The 20,135-nt window shown below is 54.4% G+C and overlaps 6 protein-coding genes across 6 annotated transcripts; 2 read left to right on the forward strand and 4 right to left on the reverse strand.

The window, feature by feature from the left end:
• Window positions 1-1,640: 1,640 nt before the first annotated feature.
• On the forward strand, window positions 1,641-3,402 carry CTAM01_11132 (uncharacterized protein; the record flags this gene model as incomplete). The annotated part of the gene is made up of 3 exons (XM_060527144.1): window positions 1,641-2,115; window positions 2,184-2,628; window positions 2,694-3,402. 3 exons carry the CDS (start codon window positions 1,641-1,643, stop codon window positions 3,400-3,402), a joined length of 1,629 nt encoding a protein of 542 aa, XP_060378155.1.
• A 37-nt stretch (window positions 3,403-3,439) lies between these two features.
• Window positions 3,440-4,856, reverse strand: CTAM01_11133 (uncharacterized protein; the record flags this gene model as incomplete). Its single annotated transcript, XM_060527145.1, has 3 exons — window positions 3,440-3,657; window positions 3,712-4,318; window positions 4,374-4,856. 3 exons carry the CDS (start codon window positions 4,854-4,856, stop codon window positions 3,440-3,442), a joined length of 1,308 nt encoding a protein of 435 aa, XP_060378156.1.
• A 1,191-nt stretch (window positions 4,857-6,047) lies between these two features.
• Window positions 6,048-6,499, forward strand: CTAM01_11134 (uncharacterized protein; the record flags this gene model as incomplete). The annotated part of the gene is made up of 2 exons (XM_060527146.1): window positions 6,048-6,312; window positions 6,393-6,499. 2 exons carry the CDS (start codon window positions 6,048-6,050, stop codon window positions 6,497-6,499), a joined length of 372 nt encoding a protein of 123 aa, XP_060378157.1.
• Window positions 6,500-7,052: 553 nt separating this feature from the next.
• Window positions 7,053-9,524, reverse strand: CTAM01_11135 (glycosyl hydrolase family 3 N terminal domain-containing protein; the record flags this gene model as incomplete). Its single annotated transcript, XM_060527147.1, has 2 exons — window positions 7,053-8,942; window positions 8,994-9,524. The coding sequence occupies 2 exons, from the start codon at window positions 9,522-9,524 to the stop codon at window positions 7,053-7,055; spliced, it is 2,421 nt and encodes an 806-aa protein (XP_060378158.1).
• A 1,495-nt stretch (window positions 9,525-11,019) lies between these two features.
• CTAM01_11136 (uncharacterized protein) lies at window positions 11,020-14,274 on the reverse strand (the record flags this gene model as incomplete). The annotated part of the gene is made up of 2 exons (XM_060527148.1): window positions 11,020-13,857; window positions 14,041-14,274. 2 exons carry the CDS (start codon window positions 14,272-14,274, stop codon window positions 11,020-11,022), a joined length of 3,072 nt encoding a protein of 1,023 aa, XP_060378159.1.
• Window positions 14,275-16,645: 2,371 nt separating this feature from the next.
• Window positions 16,646-17,233, reverse strand: CTAM01_11137 (uncharacterized protein; the record flags this gene model as incomplete). Its single annotated transcript, XM_060527149.1, has 1 exon — window positions 16,646-17,233. The coding sequence occupies one exon, from the start codon at window positions 17,231-17,233 to the stop codon at window positions 16,646-16,648; it is 588 nt and encodes a 195-aa protein (XP_060378160.1).
• Window positions 17,234-20,135: the final 2,902 nt, after the last annotated feature.

The raw sequence follows: 20,135 nt of genomic DNA on the forward strand, positions 1-20,135 counted from the left end.
CGCCGGGAAGACAAACAAACCCACGGGCCTAGATGGGGCACCGTCGTCCCAGATGTCCAGCTTGGCTCCTCAAGGTCCCAGCCCGCGGGCAGAGAAGCGTAGAAGCCTCACATGGCTCGAAAGGTGACAGAAGTGCGGGAGACGGGTCGTTGGAGCATGGCGTGCGCCTTGGCTGCCCTTCTCGGCAAAGAACTGCCACCGTTTCGGGTTTTGGAACAGAAGATTTGTGGCAGCATGTTCTTTGTTGCGCAGTGGTTCTAAGCGACAAGTGCCAGAATTGCTAAGCTTGCTAAGCTCAGGGAGACTACTACGCGTTGAGTCAGCTCGAGGGACGAAACTTTGGCAGTTGAGACGGGAAATGAATCACGAGAGAGGGTCTGCCTGTCGGTCTTGGCCCAGGGTCCTCGATCGCTTAGTTTGCCTCTGTTTGGTATGCGACCTGCGTGTCTGCTGCTTGGTGACGACCGAAATGACGCCCTTGGATGTGATGACACAATAATTCGAGGTGTCAGGGTGTTGCAAGTGGTGGTGGACTACTACGTGTGGACATGGTAAAGATGCGAAGATGCGAACTTCTCTCCGAAAGTGAGTGCGTTTGACACATCCTTTCTTCTGGTTGGTTCTTTGTCGCAACATGGAACGATTTCTGTGGGGTTCTTCAGACGCAAGAGGCCTAATTGGGTCTAGTGCATCTGTCAAAAACATGGTGACTCAGCAAAGTCAGTGCTTTTTGACGAACCAAGCGTCATCTTTACCGTCCGTGCTGTTCGTCTTCGAGAAGAAAATGTGGAGACAGGAAATGCACGAATTGCTGCTTGGCTTCCAGATTGAGACTAGTGTGCCATCTTATCGGTTCTTATCGGACGGTATCTGCGTGCCGGTGACTTCGGCCACCGAATCGACGCTTCACGATTCCCGTCACCACAACCTCGAGCAGCAGCAGCAACAGGCCAACAGCGTCACCGCCATATCATTTCCAATCGACAATCAACCCACTGTACACAGGGCTGGAGCATTGGAGTCTCGGACTCTCCATCCTCCGCATGAAACCGTTGCTCAACGTCACCTTATCTGACAACCCTCCTAATCCTCACCCAATCTGATCTCGCTTCCCCTCCGAGCTGGCGCAAACCGAGCACTCTGAGGCTCTGACGTTCATCTGGCATCCCCGCCTTCACCAGTACAACAGGACCCCTCCGATTACCAATCCTGGACATACTTGTCATGCATGTCTTGACGCTTCTTTTCTCCATTGAGGCAGTATCTGCGTCAACCGAACCACTACCCGGTCACAATCACCGCTTCCCATAGAAACCACCACCGACGTCCTCTCACGAGCCGCCTCGACAAACCGTCCGGCGCCCTCTGACTAAATCAAGCTTTGCCTGACCCTGTCCGTTTTACGTTATCGTTACCACAAAGACAGCTTACTTCCGTTTCTGGATTGAGCCTGCGCCTTTGGGGCCTTTGGGGAGACGACGGGAACCTTACCCACCGCCCGCCGAGACTCGAGATTACCTCACTCTAGAGTCTAGAGTCTGGATACCGCGCACACGCCTGCATCGCCGGCCGCCCACTCTCGCACTCGTGCTGACGCGCACCCGGATAGCCTTGCCTGCGGCTACCTGCAACCAGCTGCAATGTCACGCATCGAGATGCTCAACGCCCCGACGAAGCCATGCCACAACTGTCGCCGCCGCCGCCTCCGCTGTGACCGCTCCTATCCCCACTGTCACAAGTGTACAGTCGGCGGACAGGAATGTCTTGGCTACGGGAAGCTCTTTCGTTGGACAGAGGGCGTCGCCAGCCGCGGCAAGCTCGCCGGCAAGACCTCCATCACCTTCTCGGCCGATACCACCACCGCCTTGGTCCCGACCTCGCGGACTTCCACCTTTGAGCTCAAGCCCTCAGCCTCTTCTTCCCCCGCTTCTTCCGCTTCGGGCCTCCAGCCCCAGGACCCTCCGGCCTCTGCCGAATCTGCCGAAAACGACTCCACTGCGCTCGTCGTCTCTGCCGTCCGGCCCGCCGGCACCGAGACCCAGTCGGCACCCTGGACCCTCGTCGATCCTCTCTTCCAGGGCGTGGAGCATCACTACCGCCACTACCTCTCCTACTGTAATTTACACCTCCTCATCCAATCTCTCGGGAAGACGCTAGAACGGCTAACTCGGTCGCTTCCGCAGTCACTACCCGCGTCTGTAGGGATCTCGTCTCCTGGGACCTCCCAGACAGGAACCCCTTCCGTTCCCTGATCCCCTTGACAAAAGCACACCCCTTGCTGCAGCACATCATCGTCGCCGCCTCCGCAGCCCACATGTCTAATTTGTCCCGCGCCTTGTCCTCAGATCCAGAGTCCGATCTAAACGCCCGGCAAGCCTTAACCGATGCCCTGGTAGCCAAGCACAAGGCCCTGCGCCTGCTCTCCTCAGCCCTACAGGATATTGGCGGCGTCGGCGGGGACGTGGTCCTAGCCTCCGTACTCTTCTTCGTCAACGTGGAGTTAATTGAGAGCGGGCACGGCGGTTGGAAACCCCATCTCGAAGGCGCGGGCCGAATTATGACCTTGTTGAGCCCCGCCTCCACCGCAGATGTCGCCTTACGGGATTATGTCATGTCAGATTGCTTCATGTGAGTTCATGTTTCGATGTTGGGTGAGGTAATGAATCATCTAAACTAATACACGTCCACCACAGCTATTATATCTTGGCCTCCGCCTTCAACCGGGAGACACCAACTGCCAAGTCCTACTACCAAGCCTCTCAGGCCTCTGCCGTGCTTGGCAGAGCTGCTGCCAACAGCTACCTCTGCTGTCCGCCTGACGTTTTGCAAATTCTCTTGGCAGCATCGCAACTGTCAAACCAGCCCACGGATGACCTCGAGTCTGCAGCATCCATAGCTCAGGCCGCAGCGCAACTGCTAGAGCAGGCCCTGTCTTTCGATACGCACGACTGGGCCTATGAGCCGCGTACCATTTCCTACTTTAAGCACATCCCGGTAGAAAGTCGAATCCATGCAGGTTCCGCTCACAGACTTGCTGCGTGCTTGTACATCCTGCACGCCCTTCCGTCCGCTTCGATCCTGGTGCCCGTCGACCGCGATGAGCTGGACAGTCAGATGTTTTACCACCTTTCCTGTATTCACGACGAAGACCCCAATTTCAAGGCAACATGTTTGCCGACGTTCATTGCTGGTGCCGGGACGTCTGACCCGGAAAGACGAAAGTGGATTCTTGATCGGCTGAAAAGACTCATGATTGCGACCCCTTGGGGCTTCATCATGACCGCCATGGACACTTTGCAGACGATTTGGAACCTCGAGGAGTCTGTGGACCCAGACACGCAGACGGAGCGCACATGGGTTCAAAAGCTAAGGGCTTCGAACCTCAACTTCCTCATTGTGTGAAGGGGCACAAAAACAAACAAAAGGGTACTTTGAAAGCTCAACGCAAGCTTGGTCCTGCTGAGATACCAAACTGGCCGCCCGCATCGACGAACGTCCGAGGACCCTTGCGACGCATCTCTGTCGGTTCTCTCACGGTTTCAGTTGTGGCAAGTCCGGTATTATGACTGACTGAGAACCCCCAAGCAAACACGTCACCACCTCGAGAAACTGCGAAGCAATTATCGATTCCAGCCGCAACAAAGTCGGCACCAGATACTAAAAGGGAGCAATTAGCTTTGGAGCTTAGGCTCAAAGCTGAAAGAAACATACCAGGAACGACAGTCGGGACATTCAGTACTCTTGGCTCCCCTCTCGAATCGAAGATGATGTTGTCGTGGGGCACGGCGTTTAGATCGATACCCATTTGGCCGTCATCGCACCGACCCCAAACCAAGACTTCTCCTTCGCTGGTGCAAGCAATGGAATGGTGAAGACCGCAGGCGATGTGGTGGATCGAGTATCCCTCAAGACTCTTGACGACTGTTGGAGATATGATTGTCGTAAAGCCAGTGTCTTCCCGTGTCGGGACGCCGCACTGGCCAAAGTTATTCAGCCCAAAGGCCCAGACTTTTCCGTGGACGTCAATGACGAAGCTATGGTGCGACCCTGCAAAGATTTTGGCCGTCTGGTGCCTAGGCAAGCCTACGCGTTGGGGAATAAGGCTCTCGAAGCGGCGACGAGCGAGGAGGCGTCTGCCTAGTTCGTTCTGTTCGCCGGACCCCCAAGCAAAGATGTCGCCGTCATGAGTGAGAGCAAGCACGTGGTTCGCGCCACCCGCTAGCTCCACGATGCTATTCAGGCCGGGAATATGCACAGGTAGCGGCTCGGTGGTTTTTGGCGGTTTATCGTAAAGGAAGCCAAAGTTGCCGTCTCCTCCCTAGAAATTGTTAGTGTGGACTCGTGGGAAGGGAACAGAAAGCCGATAGACTTACAGCAAAACTACCCCAGCCGTACACGGTTCCTTCGGAAGTAAGAGCGAAGCATGCGCTATTCGTCGTTGCAACCTGGACGACATCGACTTCATGTTCAAAACGCACCAGGCCAGGTGTACTCTCAAACGGGTCCAGCAGGTCCTGGGGGCCCTCCTCAGGTGCATCTGGAGTTTTCACACGGCCCAGTGCACCGTCGTCGTTGACACCCCACGTCAGTACCTCGCCGTGGCTGGTCAACGCGGCGCAATGCATGCCGCCGGCAGAGATCTGGACAATGTCGTAGGGCAGGAGAGATTTCTGCGTATGGGGTCTCGGAGCCTGCGTGATGCGCGGGCCGAGGCCTAGTTCGCAATTCTCGCCGCTTCCCCATACGTTGATGTCGAGGATTTGTGTTGGTCTCTCGGGTCTTCGGCGGTCGTTGTCCTGCGTTTGGCGTCGGTTGTTGGCTGCGCGAGCATTCTGTGCGACGGTCGTTGACGGCATTGGTGTTTTCGTGTAAGTTGAAAGCTGCTTTGGTGGAGTTGAACTAGCTTTGGGATGACTGCTGTTGTGTCACTCGAGGAACGGAAATCTTGCTTTCTGGATGAGAAGACTCCTCGGATACGCTCCAATTCAGCTACGGACTTCAGAGGAATAACAAGACAGCCTTTATCATAAGGTATCCATCGTCAACTCTTGAGCGTCGTTGGACCTCTTCTTGTATGGCAATCCAGAGTCAAGACGCTTGGACCATCGTACCCAAGAGGTCAGTAGGCTTACCTCATCCCGCTTAGTCACAAGGCATTCTGGCCATCAAGGCGCAGCTGGTGCCTGGCGGTGCCTGGTGGTGCCTGGAGCCATTGGCCAATCATCGTTGACTATTTCACTTGCCCTGCAGGCAGACGATGAATCCTTTGTGAATTGGGATGATGGATTAGTCAGTTGAAACTATACTACGCTTGTATTGATAAGCATAGATGCAATGCTAAGTTTATTTGGACTTCGATGAGTGTGGGATTGAGGCTAGAAAGGAGGGAGACTGTCTTGTTGTTGGGAGCTGGTGAATAGACATTAGAGCGTTGGGCCTGGATTCTTCTCAGAGAGGCACAAGAGGATCGCAGTGAAGCAGTCCGGCAAGACAGAGCTCCGCTTTACTGAAGAACAGAATCGATTGATCATTTACTCTCATGATTTTGAGGCAGCTCACACGACGGCTCCGAATATTTGACCCGTTTCTCCAGAGAATCCCTTTTTCAGAGCCTCAAAAGTCGGTCTCGGTCACTACCGAAAACCTTATTCTTGTACACCATCGTCGGATTCGATCAGTGCCATCCTTGCTCGTCAATTGACTGGATGAACGGGAGGGCCGGCTGGTGGAGTAAATCTTCCCGGTTTGCATGAACGAAAATAAACACTGGAAATACGAGCCCTTCTCTGTAGATCAATGGAGGCTTCGAGGCTTGGAGAGGACCAAGACCGCCAAGTATACCCCCATCCCCGTAGAAATCGTATATTAATATAGCGAAAGAGTTCCACAACAACGATGACAACCCTGGTTTGTGACCTCACCGCATGAAATGACTTAAATACTTGGGAATGTCCTTTCCGTCAATCTCAACCTCTGATCCTTTTCTCGATACTCAAAACTAGGTCTACCAACAACCCTTCACCACGTACCTACCCACGTCACCAAGAATGCAGCTCACAACCCTCACCGCCGCTCTCGCAGCCCTCGCCGCCACCGCGACCGCGACGCCAATCATGGGCACCATCAAAATGTTCTACGATGCCGCCTCCGATTGCACGGGAAACCCGCTGCAGATGGAGACGGGCACGCTGCGAGGACAGGCCATGGCGATCCCGCCCGACTATGTCGGCGCGTGCCACCGGATTCCGGTTGGGATTGATAATTCTACGTACAAGAAGTTTTCGGCGAGTGGGCTCACGCCTGTTTTTAGCTGTAAGATGTTTCTTCTCCTATTTCTGCAGTGTGACTTTGGGGGAATATTGATTCGGAGGTTTTGCTGACTGACGGGATAGTCGAGTTGTATACGGACGCCGAGTGTCAGAACCTAGCGACGAATGTGTCGAATGTTTGCGTGCCTGATGTTCATTCTTACATTGGTCGTCGCTTGGATGGCAACTGAGAGTCGCGCAACGTGTCGCGTTAAAATCTCACTCAAAACACACATATGCGATTGCCCGACGGAAGGCGAGGGCAAAGCTTCCCTCGCGAACCCGGGTCTGCCTCGGCGTGGAGGGAACACGCCTAATGAAACACCTTCTTGGAAAGACGTAGCAATGGTATTCATGATATCGGAGGCTGATTTGAGTAGACGACCTCGAACCATGGATCAGCTTGCCTCGGGGTACAGTTAGTTTTTGACCCCTAATTAAAAGTGTAATAGACCCTTGGAATCAAAAAACCAGACACTTCATCCTTTTTCTTGCCTAGCCTTCGACTGTTCAAACAGCCAGAGTGTGGTTCTGTTCAGCTGCTACGAGTCACTATACAGCGGGCATCGTTTTCTTCTTGAGAGTCTATGACTACGATAACATCATACGCAAGCGGTGGAAACTACTACTAGCCGATGCATCCCAGCGCTGAAAGGACCTATGACTATCTTTACTTCAGGGCTTCTAGCCTGCCTTACATTATTGCGAGACTCGACTGCCGCTACGTTCCACAAACTAGCACTCCTAAGCTTTCGGCTGTGGAAACTTCTCAACCACTACCGCTGGACCACCCACGTGGAACTTATGCACCGCTTTCTTATCCAGGTCCACAAACACCTCATACGATCCGGGATGCAGCACCCGATTCCCTAGCACATCGACCCGTACCAGACGCTCCACGGTGATGACGACCTCCTTCACGGCGGCCTGGCCAGGTTGAATACTTCTGAAGCGAGTGTATCCCGCGAGAGTCTTGAGCGGCCTGGGCTCGGGACCGGCATCCGATGTGAGGAACAGCAGTGCCACGTAGTCAGAGGCAACTTTCCCCGCATTGGTGACAGTCACCGCAACAGTCAGCATCGACCTCTCCAGGGTCTTTTGCCATGATGGTACACGAGACGCATCCTCGCTGTCTTCCGAAAGAGTGAGCTGTTTAGTTGTGGTGATGACAGGCTCTTGTAGCGCTTTGAGCTTGACGTCAAAGGTCGTATAGTGCAAACCGAAGCCGTACGGTACGGGCGTCTCGCCGAGGTACCACATATACGTCCGCCCGAGGCCCGAGTTACCCGGTACCGGTCGGAGATTCATGTCCGTCGACGGGACCGCTTCGTTGTAGATCGCCGGGTACTGCGTGACAGATAACCTTCCAGACGGCGCCTCGCGTCCGAAGAGTAAGTCGAAGATGGCCTTGCCCCCGGACTGACCTGGGTATCCGCCCCAGAGAATCGCGCTGACGGAGTCGCTGGCCAGGAGCTCCGTGTCATCGACCTGCCCGCCGCCGAATTGAAGCACAATGACAGGTTTGCCGATGCCTGCGAGAGCACGGAGAAGCTCGAGCTGAGGTTCAGGCCAAGCCAGGGTCTTGCGGTCGAGTGTTTCGGCTTCTAGGGTGTTGTCGACGCCACCTGCGAAGATGACCACGTCTGCTTCCTTTGCTGATTTGAGTGCGTCGGAAAGCGAGTCGTCCGAGGCGTTGATCTCGGAGCCCAGGGTATACGTGAAGTCTAGCCCGAGGTCTCGAGCAGCCTGATACGGGGAGATCAAGTACGGCGGCGGGCCGTAGTAATTACCCTGCATCTGCGTCGTAGCCTTTGCCCAAGGCCCAACGAGTGCAAACTTCTTGCCCGAATCTGCGGACAGAGGCAAGATCCCATCATTCTTGAGGAGCACCGAGCCCTCGACGGCTGCCCTGTAAGCGAGCTCCCGCGCCTCCTCCGTATCGACGTCTCGCCAGAGCAGCGATCGCAACGGCTGCTCTCGCGCAGAGTCAAACTGGCCGACGGAGATGAGCGCCGTATACATCCTCGTCAGAGAGCGATCAATCTCCTCCTCGGAGATAAGGGACTGGTTCCACGCCAGCTGCAGGGCCTCGGAGCCGGGGAAGGCGTTGCACTCCAGATCCGTTCCGGCCTTCATCGACCACGCGGCAGCGCGTCCGAGATCTGGCGCGTAGTGGTGGTATGAGACCATGAGAGCGACGCAGTCGCAGTCCGTGGAGACGTATTGGCCTTCGCCGTTCCATCGCCAGTGGCCGCGTAGGATATCCTCCAGGAGATATGCGTTGGCGCATAAGGGTGTGCCGTTGATGCCGTTATAGCTGCACATGAAGGAGCCCACGTTCTTCTCGACGGCGCACGTTTTGAAGGGTGGGAGGTAGTACTCTGAGAGGTCCTGGGTCGTGATGATTGCGTTGAAGCCGGCGCGGTCGACGCCGTTGTAGTGCTCAAAGTCATTGGCTGCGTAGTGTTTGCATGTCGCGATGAGGTTCTTGTTGGATGGGTCAAAGGATCCTTCGAGGCCTGTGAGCATTGCCGCGACGTAGTTTTGGAGGTGAAATGGGTCTTCGCCGGGTGTTTCTTGACCACGTCCCCAGCGGGGGTCTTTGAAGGCATTGATATTGGGCGACTGCGGGCTCTGTCAACATCTGACCTGAGTGGGATGCCTTTCATTCCAGTCTTCACTCACGTATAGATCAAGTCCAGATCTGCCATCATTGCTAAATGCCCTCGCCTCCTTGCTGACCACGGCCCCAATGGCCTCCACCAGCTCATCATCAAAAGCCGAGCCAATGACAATCGGCTGCGGGAACGACGTCGCGTAGCTGAAGTTGCCGCTCTCCGCAAACTTTGTGCCTGGCGACGACGCGACGCCGTGGAGGCCCTCGGACCACCACTCATAAGGCGGGATCCCGAGTCGCGAGACGCCGGGCGCTTCGTTGACGAGGTTATCCAGCTTCTCCCATACAGTGAGCTCGGCTACGAGTGACTTTGCGCGCTGGTATGGAGAGAGAGACTCGTCGCACACGTCAATGGAGCAGAGGGGATCCCGGGTGCAATCCGGGAAGTTGGCTCGGGGGTCCGATGCGGATGCGGGCAGTGGGGCGAGACAGGTCCGGGATGTAAGTGGTTTTTGCTGGTCTGATGGACCCGATCCGAACCCGGCTGCCAGGATGGTCCCGGGAAGAAGGAGCAGATGATTTCTGATGAGTTTATACATCGTATGAGCTACACATAGTGTTTACATGAGAGGAGGATGAGGTTCGGACGCCCTTGCAGATCTGATCGTTCAATTGCTATCTCTACCCCGCGTCGGATGCGGGGCATGCCGCTCTGACCGTATCATATCATCCCCTTGTTGAGATCATCCTACTTTATCTAAACTTATTGAACGTTGCTATCGTGTGTCTGTTTAACTGCGTCAAGCCGCATGATTGAGCCGGAGATTGATGGGCAAATGAGGGTGATGAACCAAAGGGAACGAATGGCGCGGGCGTTGTTGTTTGAGTCTCACGATCACGTGAACCTGGGTATATTCATCCGGTCCAACACAATACACCAGGAGACAATGCCTTCGTATATGCACACAAGCCCATTCCTGTCACCAGCACAACAGGCAACTTCCTAGGTCGATTGGTCAGGCCCGACTGACTGGGTGATGGAGTGGTTCAAGCTCAACAATCAATTACGCCAACAGCCTACTCGACGACAGGCTACAGTTCAAGTTCGATTCCCAGCCTGAGCACCAGAGATGTAGCCCCCACTGGGGGTGAACTATTTTTTTGGTATCTAGTCGAGGTTGAGCATATTGTGACCGTCACTGGCATACATATATATATATCTATCCATCTATATATACCTAAGGTACATTGGATTTGAATCGCCTTGATCAAATCTCTTATATTTCTTGCGTGATGTTACCATCAAATTTGACGCTGCTTCGATACTTTCAAAGCATTACCGCTACTGATCAAAAACATACACTCATGAGCAAAGTCATGATGAAGTAAATGAAAGGCCTTGAGCGCTCGTCAAGGGCATGTCAATCAAGTATATAAGAAGGTACCAAATGGCGTTGGCTATGGAATGAGAAAAGGCAGACATTCATAAGGTTGAGGTGATTTCGTTATCGAATGACTATATGCTCAGTCATCGCGCGATGGTCTATGCCATCACCGACATGGACTATGGCTCTCACAACACTCTGCTGTATTCTCCTCAGCCAGCGACCTCAATCTCGAAGGCCTTCGCCTCCCCCTAGTTGTTTGATGCTCTCATTACGCCGCTCCTCCCTCCCATCCAAGAGTACCGTGTAATAGTATTACATTCAATAGAAAAGGTTTCGACTGGGCGTAATGCCGGGTAACCCCTACATCGAGGGTCAAAAAGAACAAGTAAATAAAAAAAAATGCAAATGGCTCATGCAAAAGATGCCCCTGGCCTCCCGCTTCATCCAGATTTCCGAATCACAATTATCCCATCCCGCCGTCCTTTGGGCCCCAATAACACCTCGCGTCTTGGTTGTATCCGTTAAGAGAATCTTTTGTACAGCAGGAGGATCTTGTTATTGACAAAGAGAAAAAGAAAAGAGACGTTTTGTTCATGTGCAGGGGTATCATGAAGAAGATTTATCAGGAAATCGTTCCCACACGACGAGAGAGACAAAGAAGACCTCCCTGGTTTTGGAGAAAATTCACTCATCAACTGCAAACAGATCAACCGTCGTCACCCCACCAGCCGGCTTCAACCCCCGCGTTGCCGACCGCGCTGAGCCGGACAGCTTTCTTCTTTGACAGCCCTTGGTGAGGAAGGCCCAGGGTCCCCTCAGGCGACACGGGCGAATCTGGCCTCGGGATCCCAAACATCGGCTCGACGTCGCTGTCGCTCTCGACAATCTCGGTAGCCGGCGCCCTCTTCGTGCTCGCGCTCCGGCTTCCGAAATCGTCGTCGTCGTCGCCCCTCGGTCTTAGCGGCGAAGACTCGTGGCGGACCCTCTCGCCCGTCATGAGCATCCGTCCCCGGCTCTTGTTGCCCACGGCGCCCATGGTGAAGCGGTGGTGGTCCCTGTTCCGGAACATGGACATGCCGCTCGTGAACTCCTCGTCTTCCTCACTGACATTGTCAAAGTCCATGAAGTCGCTCAGGTCCGGGCTTGGCTCCGCAAAGTCCATTGAGTTGACGTTGCCCACCGGCCTGTCCAAGTATAGCAGAATCCGCTCCTGCTTGGGCGACTCGCTCGACTGTGTCATCTCTTGGACCGGTCTCATCTTGCGCATGCTGCCCGTCCTCGAGGATGCGCCGGATACCGGCTGCGACGAGGGCGCGGGAAAGTCAAGGTGGCGGGAGTTGTTGCGTTGATGGCTCCGGCCTCTGACTAAAGATGCCGGACGACTGTCAGAGGCGCGCGATCCGGCCTTGATGGTGCTGTTCGAGGTTGCTGATGTCTGATGACGCAGGGTCTGCGGGGGTTCGGGCCAGTCCATCTCGGTGATGGTGCCCTGCGACGAGTTGCGCTGATGGAAGGAGGAAGAACTTCTCGACTCGTCTTCGTATTCGGCCAGGATCGATTCGCGCATGCGAGCGCGCTTCATCCGGAGAGCCGCGAGCAGCATCTCTTCCTGTCGGGTTACGGCCATGAAGCGAGAGTCTGCAGTGTTGTTGGCGTCCGCGGCGGCGCCACCGCCGGAACTCATAAAGGACTCCACTGATGTCGGGCTCATGGGCGGCGTTGGCTGGTCGACCGAATGGACAGAGGAAGACTTTGTGGACAGCATGCGCTGGGGTGGGTTGCTCATCATACGATCTGGGATGGTGTGTGATTCTTGTGGAGGAAGAACCGCAATTACGCGCGCCTCCTGAACACCGTAACTCGCGCGACTTTGTCGGTTATTCAGAGAGCTGTTCAAAGAGTTGTTCAGAGAGTTGTTGAGCGAGTCAGTGGTTGATGTCGACATGGTCGAATATTGTGATGACCGGTTTGACGCTGCCGGTGGGGGCCGATATGTAGTTGAAGGTAACGAACTCATGCGCGCGTTGACGCTAGGTGGTTTGCTGGGCGGCGATTTGCTAGGGATGGTGAGATATGTATTGGTCGGGGCAAAGCTGGCGTGTTTGACAGACTTCCTTGAGCCTTGTCCCAATGACGGGGCATCTCGAGAGTGTGTCGATCTTAGCGATGAAGGAGCCAAACTTCCCGCATCACTGCTGCGAGAGCCTCCGGTGAACTTCGAGACGGAGTCGGGGAAGAAATCATCTTCCGAGTCTGAGGACAGCGACAAAACACTCTTCTCCATCAGATCAGAACCGTTCAGACTCTGACTTGTTCGTTTGGAGGCTTTTGATGTCTTGGTGTAGCGACTTGAAACGCTTGATGCGCAATCGCGATCGGGCAGCGTCTGTTGGTGGCTGGTTGATGCGGCAGTAGACTCTGGTAACGGTCCGAATTGAGGTTGGTATGTTGACGTCGTCCCATCTTGTCTCAGAGGAGGCCTCGAGAAGTTCCTCCTTTGGTGGTCTGTGGCAGACGGCGATCTAAGTGGCGTGTGAGCGACACTATTCAGAGAGTGAGTAGATGCAGCAGCCAAAGGACCATCATGTCCCAGGACTGAGTCAAAGGACATTTGCTCGTAATGCTCATATAGGTTGGGCAATGTGCTGATGTCGTTGGCGCCTCTGCGGCTGCTGGAACCTGTTCTCGGCCGGCTTCCGGTCGAGTTCAGGCTGTCGTACGTGCTCTTCCTCGTTAATTTCCTCTCGATTCTTTGCTGGATCGGCGGTGGTGTGCTCTTGGGTGAGGTGACCGAGGCGAGCGAGGGCGATCGGTTGGTGTATTCGTGTCCATGTACGGAGCTCGTTCGCTGAGGGTCGGATTTGCCCTTGAAGCTATTGTGCTTAGCCCGAGACAACAATGGCCCAAGATCTAGTCGACTCGGCCTCTTCTTGGCTTTCAGGTTCAACGGTGCTGGCACATTGATCGATGATTGGCCTTCAATATCGAGAACTGCGTTGGCCTTCTGTGGCAGGCCCTTTGCCATGGCGGAGGAGGATGTCTGCTGCGATATCGAAAGCGGCATCTTCGTCTTGTCGTACCACGAAGTGATGGTCGAGTTTGAACCACGTCGGGCGAGGCTTGATGTTTCAGTCGTAAACTCTCGCTGGCTGCCTTCGGTGTTCAGCTGTGCGAATCGGTTCGTCAAGAAAGCCGGCACGATCTCGGACTCCTGTTCCCATTGCGCGTTCGTGTTGTTGTTCCTACTGCGATTATTCCCTGCGTAACTGCCCTCCTCTTCATGGCGCATCACTCCTCGGCTTCTTTCGCTCGGGTTATAAGTCGCCGTGCTTTCAGATACGCATACGCTGATGCCGGAGTTGGAGGCGGAATCCCATTGTCGCGGAGCGTCGATATTGATCTCGGCGGTTCCCAGAATCTTTTGCGCTTTCGACATGGGCCCCGACACAATCGGGCCAAACGGCGGTTTCTGTTTCCTCCCGGGGACGGGGAATGTGAATTTAGAGGTTCGCCCCATCTCGACGAACCGGCGCGGCGGCGACCTCTGTCCTTCTGGTCAGCCCAGGTCTTCTTTTCCTTCTCGCGAAAGCCTCTTCTTGCCAAGAGCAGCAAAGAGCATTGGGTAGAAAGGCTGCTTTGGCTCGTAGGTTTGGCCGGGCGGATTTTCATATGGTAGAGCTTCGTGAATTTGGATGTGGAGGGAACTACCTTGTCAAAGCAGGTTGACAACCCGCGCTATCGATGCATGCGGTTTTGGTGAGCCAGACAGGTCGACAATTCTCCATGCGATTTTGGTATTGGTGTTCAATGTTTCCTGTCCCACAGATGACAATTTGCTGCTTAGCTTCTTGTTGGTTTCTTTCGTTCGTGGTAAGGGTTCGGTTGCACAGCTGAGTAGAATCCTCCCGAGCGATCCTCCCACTCCGACGGCGACACAAAGAAATGGGACGATGGCCGTCATACGAAGGCACCCAGGACCAAGGGGGGTAATAAGCCAAACTCCTGTTTGCGTCTCCACCGGCACAATTTCCAGATCGGACCGGGCCAGACGGGCTCTTTCGGCTTTCAAGCTAATTCTTCGGATGGGCTGCTCCTCCACGTGTCGAATATGAGACCTATGAGACGGAAAAGAGTAAGGACTCGAGAGAAAACAGATCCAAGGGCCCTCCCTCTTCCTCGGAAAGTGTGGGTGTTGGGAGGGAACAGCGATTATGATATTGGGGGAAAAGGGAAATGGAACTTGGAAATTTCACACCCAGCACCAAGGCACTTTGACGTGCGTGACGGCCTCTTGGATGGCCACCTGAACCTTACATACCGCACCCTCTTACCCTTTACTCTAAAGTCATCCACCTTTTTTCGCCTCGATACATCTCCCCTCCTTGGCTGGGGACTGCCTGACTTGCAGGTGATTAGGGTGGGAAGCCGTCCAGATTCTGCATGGATGGTGGCGGTCCACCGCACGCAATCCTTGCAAGCCACACGAGACGGTGGGAATGCAGAAGAGCACGTCGGACAGACCGCGAACGCCAGAATCGTCTCTCTCCTCCAAGTATCCGTACCTCCTCGTGCTGGCTCCAATGACCGGCCCTCGGCCTGGCACTTTCTTGGTCCCCTCCCGCGCTGCACAACGACACCCGGGGCTAAGGCAGGGGTTGTCGGCCGGCGGAAACACACCCCTGAACCATGATTTTGATATTGCAAAGGAGGAAGTGCCTATACCTATACGTACACAAATAGTCGACTACGGACTGGCCCCTAAGGATTCACCACTGACAATGGTTGCAACCCTCAGGCCAAAGACCCAAGGGGATCAGCTGGCAGAGAGGAACGGAAACAGGACGGACGAGACACGGGAAGCACGGGGCATCTGCTCGATACAAACGAACGGATGGATGATGAGAGCGTGAAGACGACAATGATGACACTCGCAATCACCGCCTAATATTCTTTTAATCAATTTGACAGCGAAGGTCAAGCAGGGGGCTGAATGGCCGTGGATGCGCGAAACCGCGCCCCTCCTCGAGTCTTCTGCCCCCCAGTCGCCAACCGAGGGACTCGTGAATGCCCTCCCAGGTTTCCAATGAATGATCTCTGCAGGGCATCGCCGGGGCCCCTGAAGAAGTGTGGAGGAGTCCTTGCCCATTACGGGCAGTGGGCATACTTTCCACAGTCTCATCGGGGATGATCAGCGACGCCATTCAGCAGAAAAATCCTGGACCTCAAGGCTCAACAGTCATTATTCCATGAAATCATGTTCATCGACGTCTGAAGGGTCGGTCGCTGAGCGCTTTGGGCCTCTGTCTATCCGTGGACCGTACGCCTCATTCAATTTACGAAGTTCAGCTCTGGGTTGCAAATTTGCACGCGCCGGTCATCGTAGTAACGGCACTTGTTGGCAATAGCTTCAGTAGCGATTCGTGTCCCGATCAACCGTCATAACCCTTAGCCTTGTTGCCTCTCCACAAGCTGCACTCATACCCACGAATATGAGCTCTTCAGAGCCAATACTGAGTACCTGCCTAGAATTCGCAGTCAACTCCGTACAGAGAGACACCGCCTCTGGCCGTTGTGAGGGCCATTATCCGATGGATCGCAGGTGACTTCGCTCATCCGCTTCTGTCCTGGTCTTGTCTCAGAATTCCCCAGTATGCGGATGACTTATCACTATTAGTCCTTCTCGAAGCAGCAGAATTGGACGTATAGTGGGCGACATGTCTTGAAACAGCCTGGTGCGGGACAGCGGCCACAGCCAACAACAAGAGGCCCACCGTTCATTAGGAGGCTGCTGATAGTTGAGCTGGCCGGCCGCAGGACAATGCATCATCGCAGAGTTGGCAACAACTTTGCATAGAGGCAAGCTTGTTGTGCCATGCAAGCGCCTTTCTGCCCATAGGGTACGGGGTCTGGCTGGCGTCGTTCCGCACCATGGCACCACCCGCCGCCCGCTCATGCTTTGCCAACTCAGAATTTCAGCCCGCTGGCTCCTTCGGTTCGCAAATATCGGTGTCAATTCACGATCCCGCCGTTTCCGAACCCAGCAGATAGACGGGCGACCCATCCATATGCGGTGGTCAAAAGGAACGCCCCTGACTGAACCTGGGCCCATGTTCCGGGCCTTACGAAATGCTCCACGTATTCTGGAATATCCTTTTTTCTTTTTCTCACAGAGAGGGGCGGGCTAGACCACTGGGACAGTGGGCTACTTACGTGCCCACCGCCCACTTTCAGAAGTCGTTGTTCGAGCTGTCGTGCTGCTGCTCTGCCACTGCGACATGGTCTGGGGATGGGGACGGTGTGGCTGAGATGCTTGCAAAAAGGAGTCAATCTTATCAATGAGCAAGCACTGCTTGTACTTGCTTGAGCCTAGCACGTTCAAGACGGAGACAAGGACGCGGCCAGTGCCTACGGAGTACATGCCCACCAGGGCAAAAAGGCAACGTGGAAGAGGTCGAGCGTTTCCAACGTCTGTTCTCATCAGACTCTGCAGGCGACAAAAGCAAGCAATCTAAGACCGACTCAGGCGATGCTGTGACTTTATTTTGCGACGCATGAGATGCAGCAGAGAGACCTTCACTGCTACTTCCCTGACTCGTATCGACTGAACACTTGGAGATGACGCTGTTTGGGGTAGAATGAGAGGAACATGAAGGACATTGAGAGAACCAAAGTAAAGAAAAGAAGCAAAAAGACCAAAATCGATCATTGAGTCTGTCCCGCGTAAAGTTGGAACGAAGGATTTGCTTTTTGCGGTGGCGAGAGCACCGGTTTCGTCCAGACTTGAGCGTTCCCATGTGGACTGGTCCATATCGTCGGGTCCCCTTCGCGAACGAGCCTCTTTTTGGATGAGGGACGAACTTCATCGGGCTAGGCGCCGCTTTCGACAGGTCCATCACTTGCCTTAGGACGGACACGGACATCACGGCAGTAAGGTCTACGACTCACAGACCCTCTCTCTACGACGACGACGACGATGTCGTAGGCACGGGAAGTTATCTTTCCACTCATATATGTCGAGGCCTTTAAGGGGTCTGCGGAAAGCCGCGAGGCCTGGGTGGGAATCATGACATGCTACTTTACAACTTCACAAGAGTATGGCAAGGAGACCAGGGTCTTTACAATCTGCTCGATACTACCTCTAGACGCAGAAACGCGCAAACGACATTTCCATCAGGTGCAACAGTCGGCTGCCTAGAACGGATAGATCATCGACGAACCGATGCCGCTCCAACACAACACCAGCCTCAAGGCAGCGACAGCTTGGCCTCACCCACTCCAACGAGGTCTACCAGTGTGGCACAAAAGGATTCTCGTAGAACAGAGTGGGATTGACCTTGTGCCGACATGTTCACGGTAGCACGGCGGCGCTGCACGCAAGCGGCGAAGCCAAACTCCACTTCCGAAGCCTGCCACTCCATGTTCAATGATGTATCCGTTCGACACTTGGCGTCCGTGTACACGTCCATCACGAGCTGCACAGCGAGGGCCAACCCAGCATGCCAGGTTCGCTTCCACTTACTGTGTACATAGGGAAACTCTGACAAACGTAACCTATTTTTTTTCTTTTGCCCAGAAACACACTTAGACGCGCAGTCATATCTACTGTGGACTCGTGTCTGAATTTCCGTATACAATGTTTGAAGCCAAAGCGCCTCAGCCGTCAAACGCATTTACACAACGAATCCTTCCCTAGGGGACCCGTGGGGACGTGCAATAGCACCGTTCAGTTCCCAGTCCAATAGTTTATAGCTGTCAAATTATGCGTATTACATGTATGGAAAGTGTACCAACAAAAGGGGCAACGATCCGATGCCAGAGACGGGAGCCCGTGGATCATGCACCTGTCATCCGCAGACGCAGAGCAAACTTGACATTCTGTATTTGTACGAGTATGGATACAGATCAAATTCCACTTAAGGATTTCCAATGGTGTCTTGGTGTATTTGGTCTCATGGGCTGAAGACCAGGGGAATCCATTGACCACATTTCGCTTGAGTCGATTGCCCATCATCGGTGAGATTAACGATCGAAAGGGGGCAGCGGTCAGAGGCCGGGGTAGGTTGACCACATGATTAAAGACCGGCCCTGTCAATAGCAGCATCGCCAGTTTCCGTATCCACCAAGCACGTCCCAAAAAGAATCAATCCAAGCACGCCAGGCAAAGGCAAGCCAAGCCCAGGTTTGACAAGCAAACAGGCTGACAGGGTCCCCTCTGACAGAGTGAGCTGAGCTATCCTCTCTCTCAGTCTCACCTGTGGTGACCGAAGAGTCGAGGACGCCCCGGTACTGGGCCGGGTCGGACTCGAGCCCCCCAAACGCTTACCGTCGCTGTCGAGACTAAACATCGGATGAGTTGCCGCCGAAGCTGTCGCTCACCCGTGTCATCGCTACAATGCGTCGGGACATGTTATCAACCTAGGTAAACTGGAATTCCACGGTTCCAAAATCCAACGGCCCAAGCGACGACCATCCCACCGGTTCCCCCAAGATAGAAACTTTGGTACAGATGCAGTGACTGTGTTTGAGTCGGGATTCTTTGACCAGGCCCCTCTCTCCCGCCTCAATCGGGTGAACCCTTGATCGATAGATTGGCGTCTATCGCCGGAGCCTGAACATGGCACGCATGACATCTGGCACCGCAATGTCTCACAAGACGAGGTTCGAAGACGGTACACGGCACGCTGCTGCTGCGAAGTCTAATTCAACTTGCTGATCCAGATCAGCAACCAGACAAGGCCCCTGACATCAGAGGGTCAGGCAGAATCGAAGCCAGCACCCTCCTCGGGGAAGATCTATGACACATCCGCCAAAAAACATTTTCCACTCGAGCAAACGCCATGATGGGGGACACACAGACACGGCTCGTCATTCGTCACTGATCGCTCTAACAAACTTGCAGAGCTTGCAGAGTAGAGTTCGGACCGGGCTGCCAGTACAACTCGTCGGTTTGACTCGCTCAACACCACCACATCCTCCTTCGGACGAAGGCTCGTGTTAAACTTGGAAGTAGGAACTGCACTCTGGAGCTTTGGCCCGTCATTGCAGCACGGATGTTCTCGCATCCATATTGGGATTGCAACATCGCCCTGCACTTTAATCCAAGCAGAGCAGCAAAGCCCAGCTGCCAAGCTGGCTACGCTAGCAAAAGCACCCCCTCACGGTTCACACCCCCTCGAGCGTCGCAATGATTTTTCAGAAGAGGACAGTCGGCGATCCATCCATCCAAGATCCCAGCCCCGCTGCAGAGTAAGGCTAACCAAGATCTGCTGTGGATGAGGCGGTTGCCATCAGCCCCATCCTATCCTATTCCATCCCATCGTGACTTTGCGTGCCACCGTGCCTACGAGGTTGTTTCGTCACCCTGCTTCGCTCGTCTGTGTTTTCCTAATATCTATGCTACAACGTCTCCGTTCCCATCCAGATTCGGCATGAGAAGTGGACTCACGGTCAGAGCTTTCCAGCTTAGGATGTCGAAGCTCCGGAACCAGGCGACCAGGGTGGTTTGGCCATTTTCAGGAGACGCGGAGGCCCATCGCTGTTTCGCGATTCTCGAAAGGTAAATTTTGATATGCGCTGCTTCAAGCCTGAGGGAACAATAGAGCATTGCAACTATTCGCAGGCCTTGCTCATCTCCATTGGACGCCAGCTCTGTCTGTTTGACTGTTGCCCGTTAGACTTGGCTGCGCGAATGTAGATCAGACATATCTCGCCGCGAAATCGGCATGCTTTATTAGGCATGGAGGGCCGACATCCTTCTTCTCTGACAGTCCCCGCCCCGATGCCAGATGATGATCCTCCCCCCTCCCATGATACATCCCTAAA

This window comes from Colletotrichum tamarilloi (assembly GCF_030869305.1).
Source record: "Colletotrichum tamarilloi strain Tom-12 chromosome Unknown Scaffold_58.1, whole genome shotgun sequence".
In the NCBI taxonomy this organism is placed as follows: domain Eukaryota; kingdom Fungi; phylum Ascomycota; class Sordariomycetes; order Glomerellales; family Glomerellaceae; genus Colletotrichum; species Colletotrichum tamarilloi.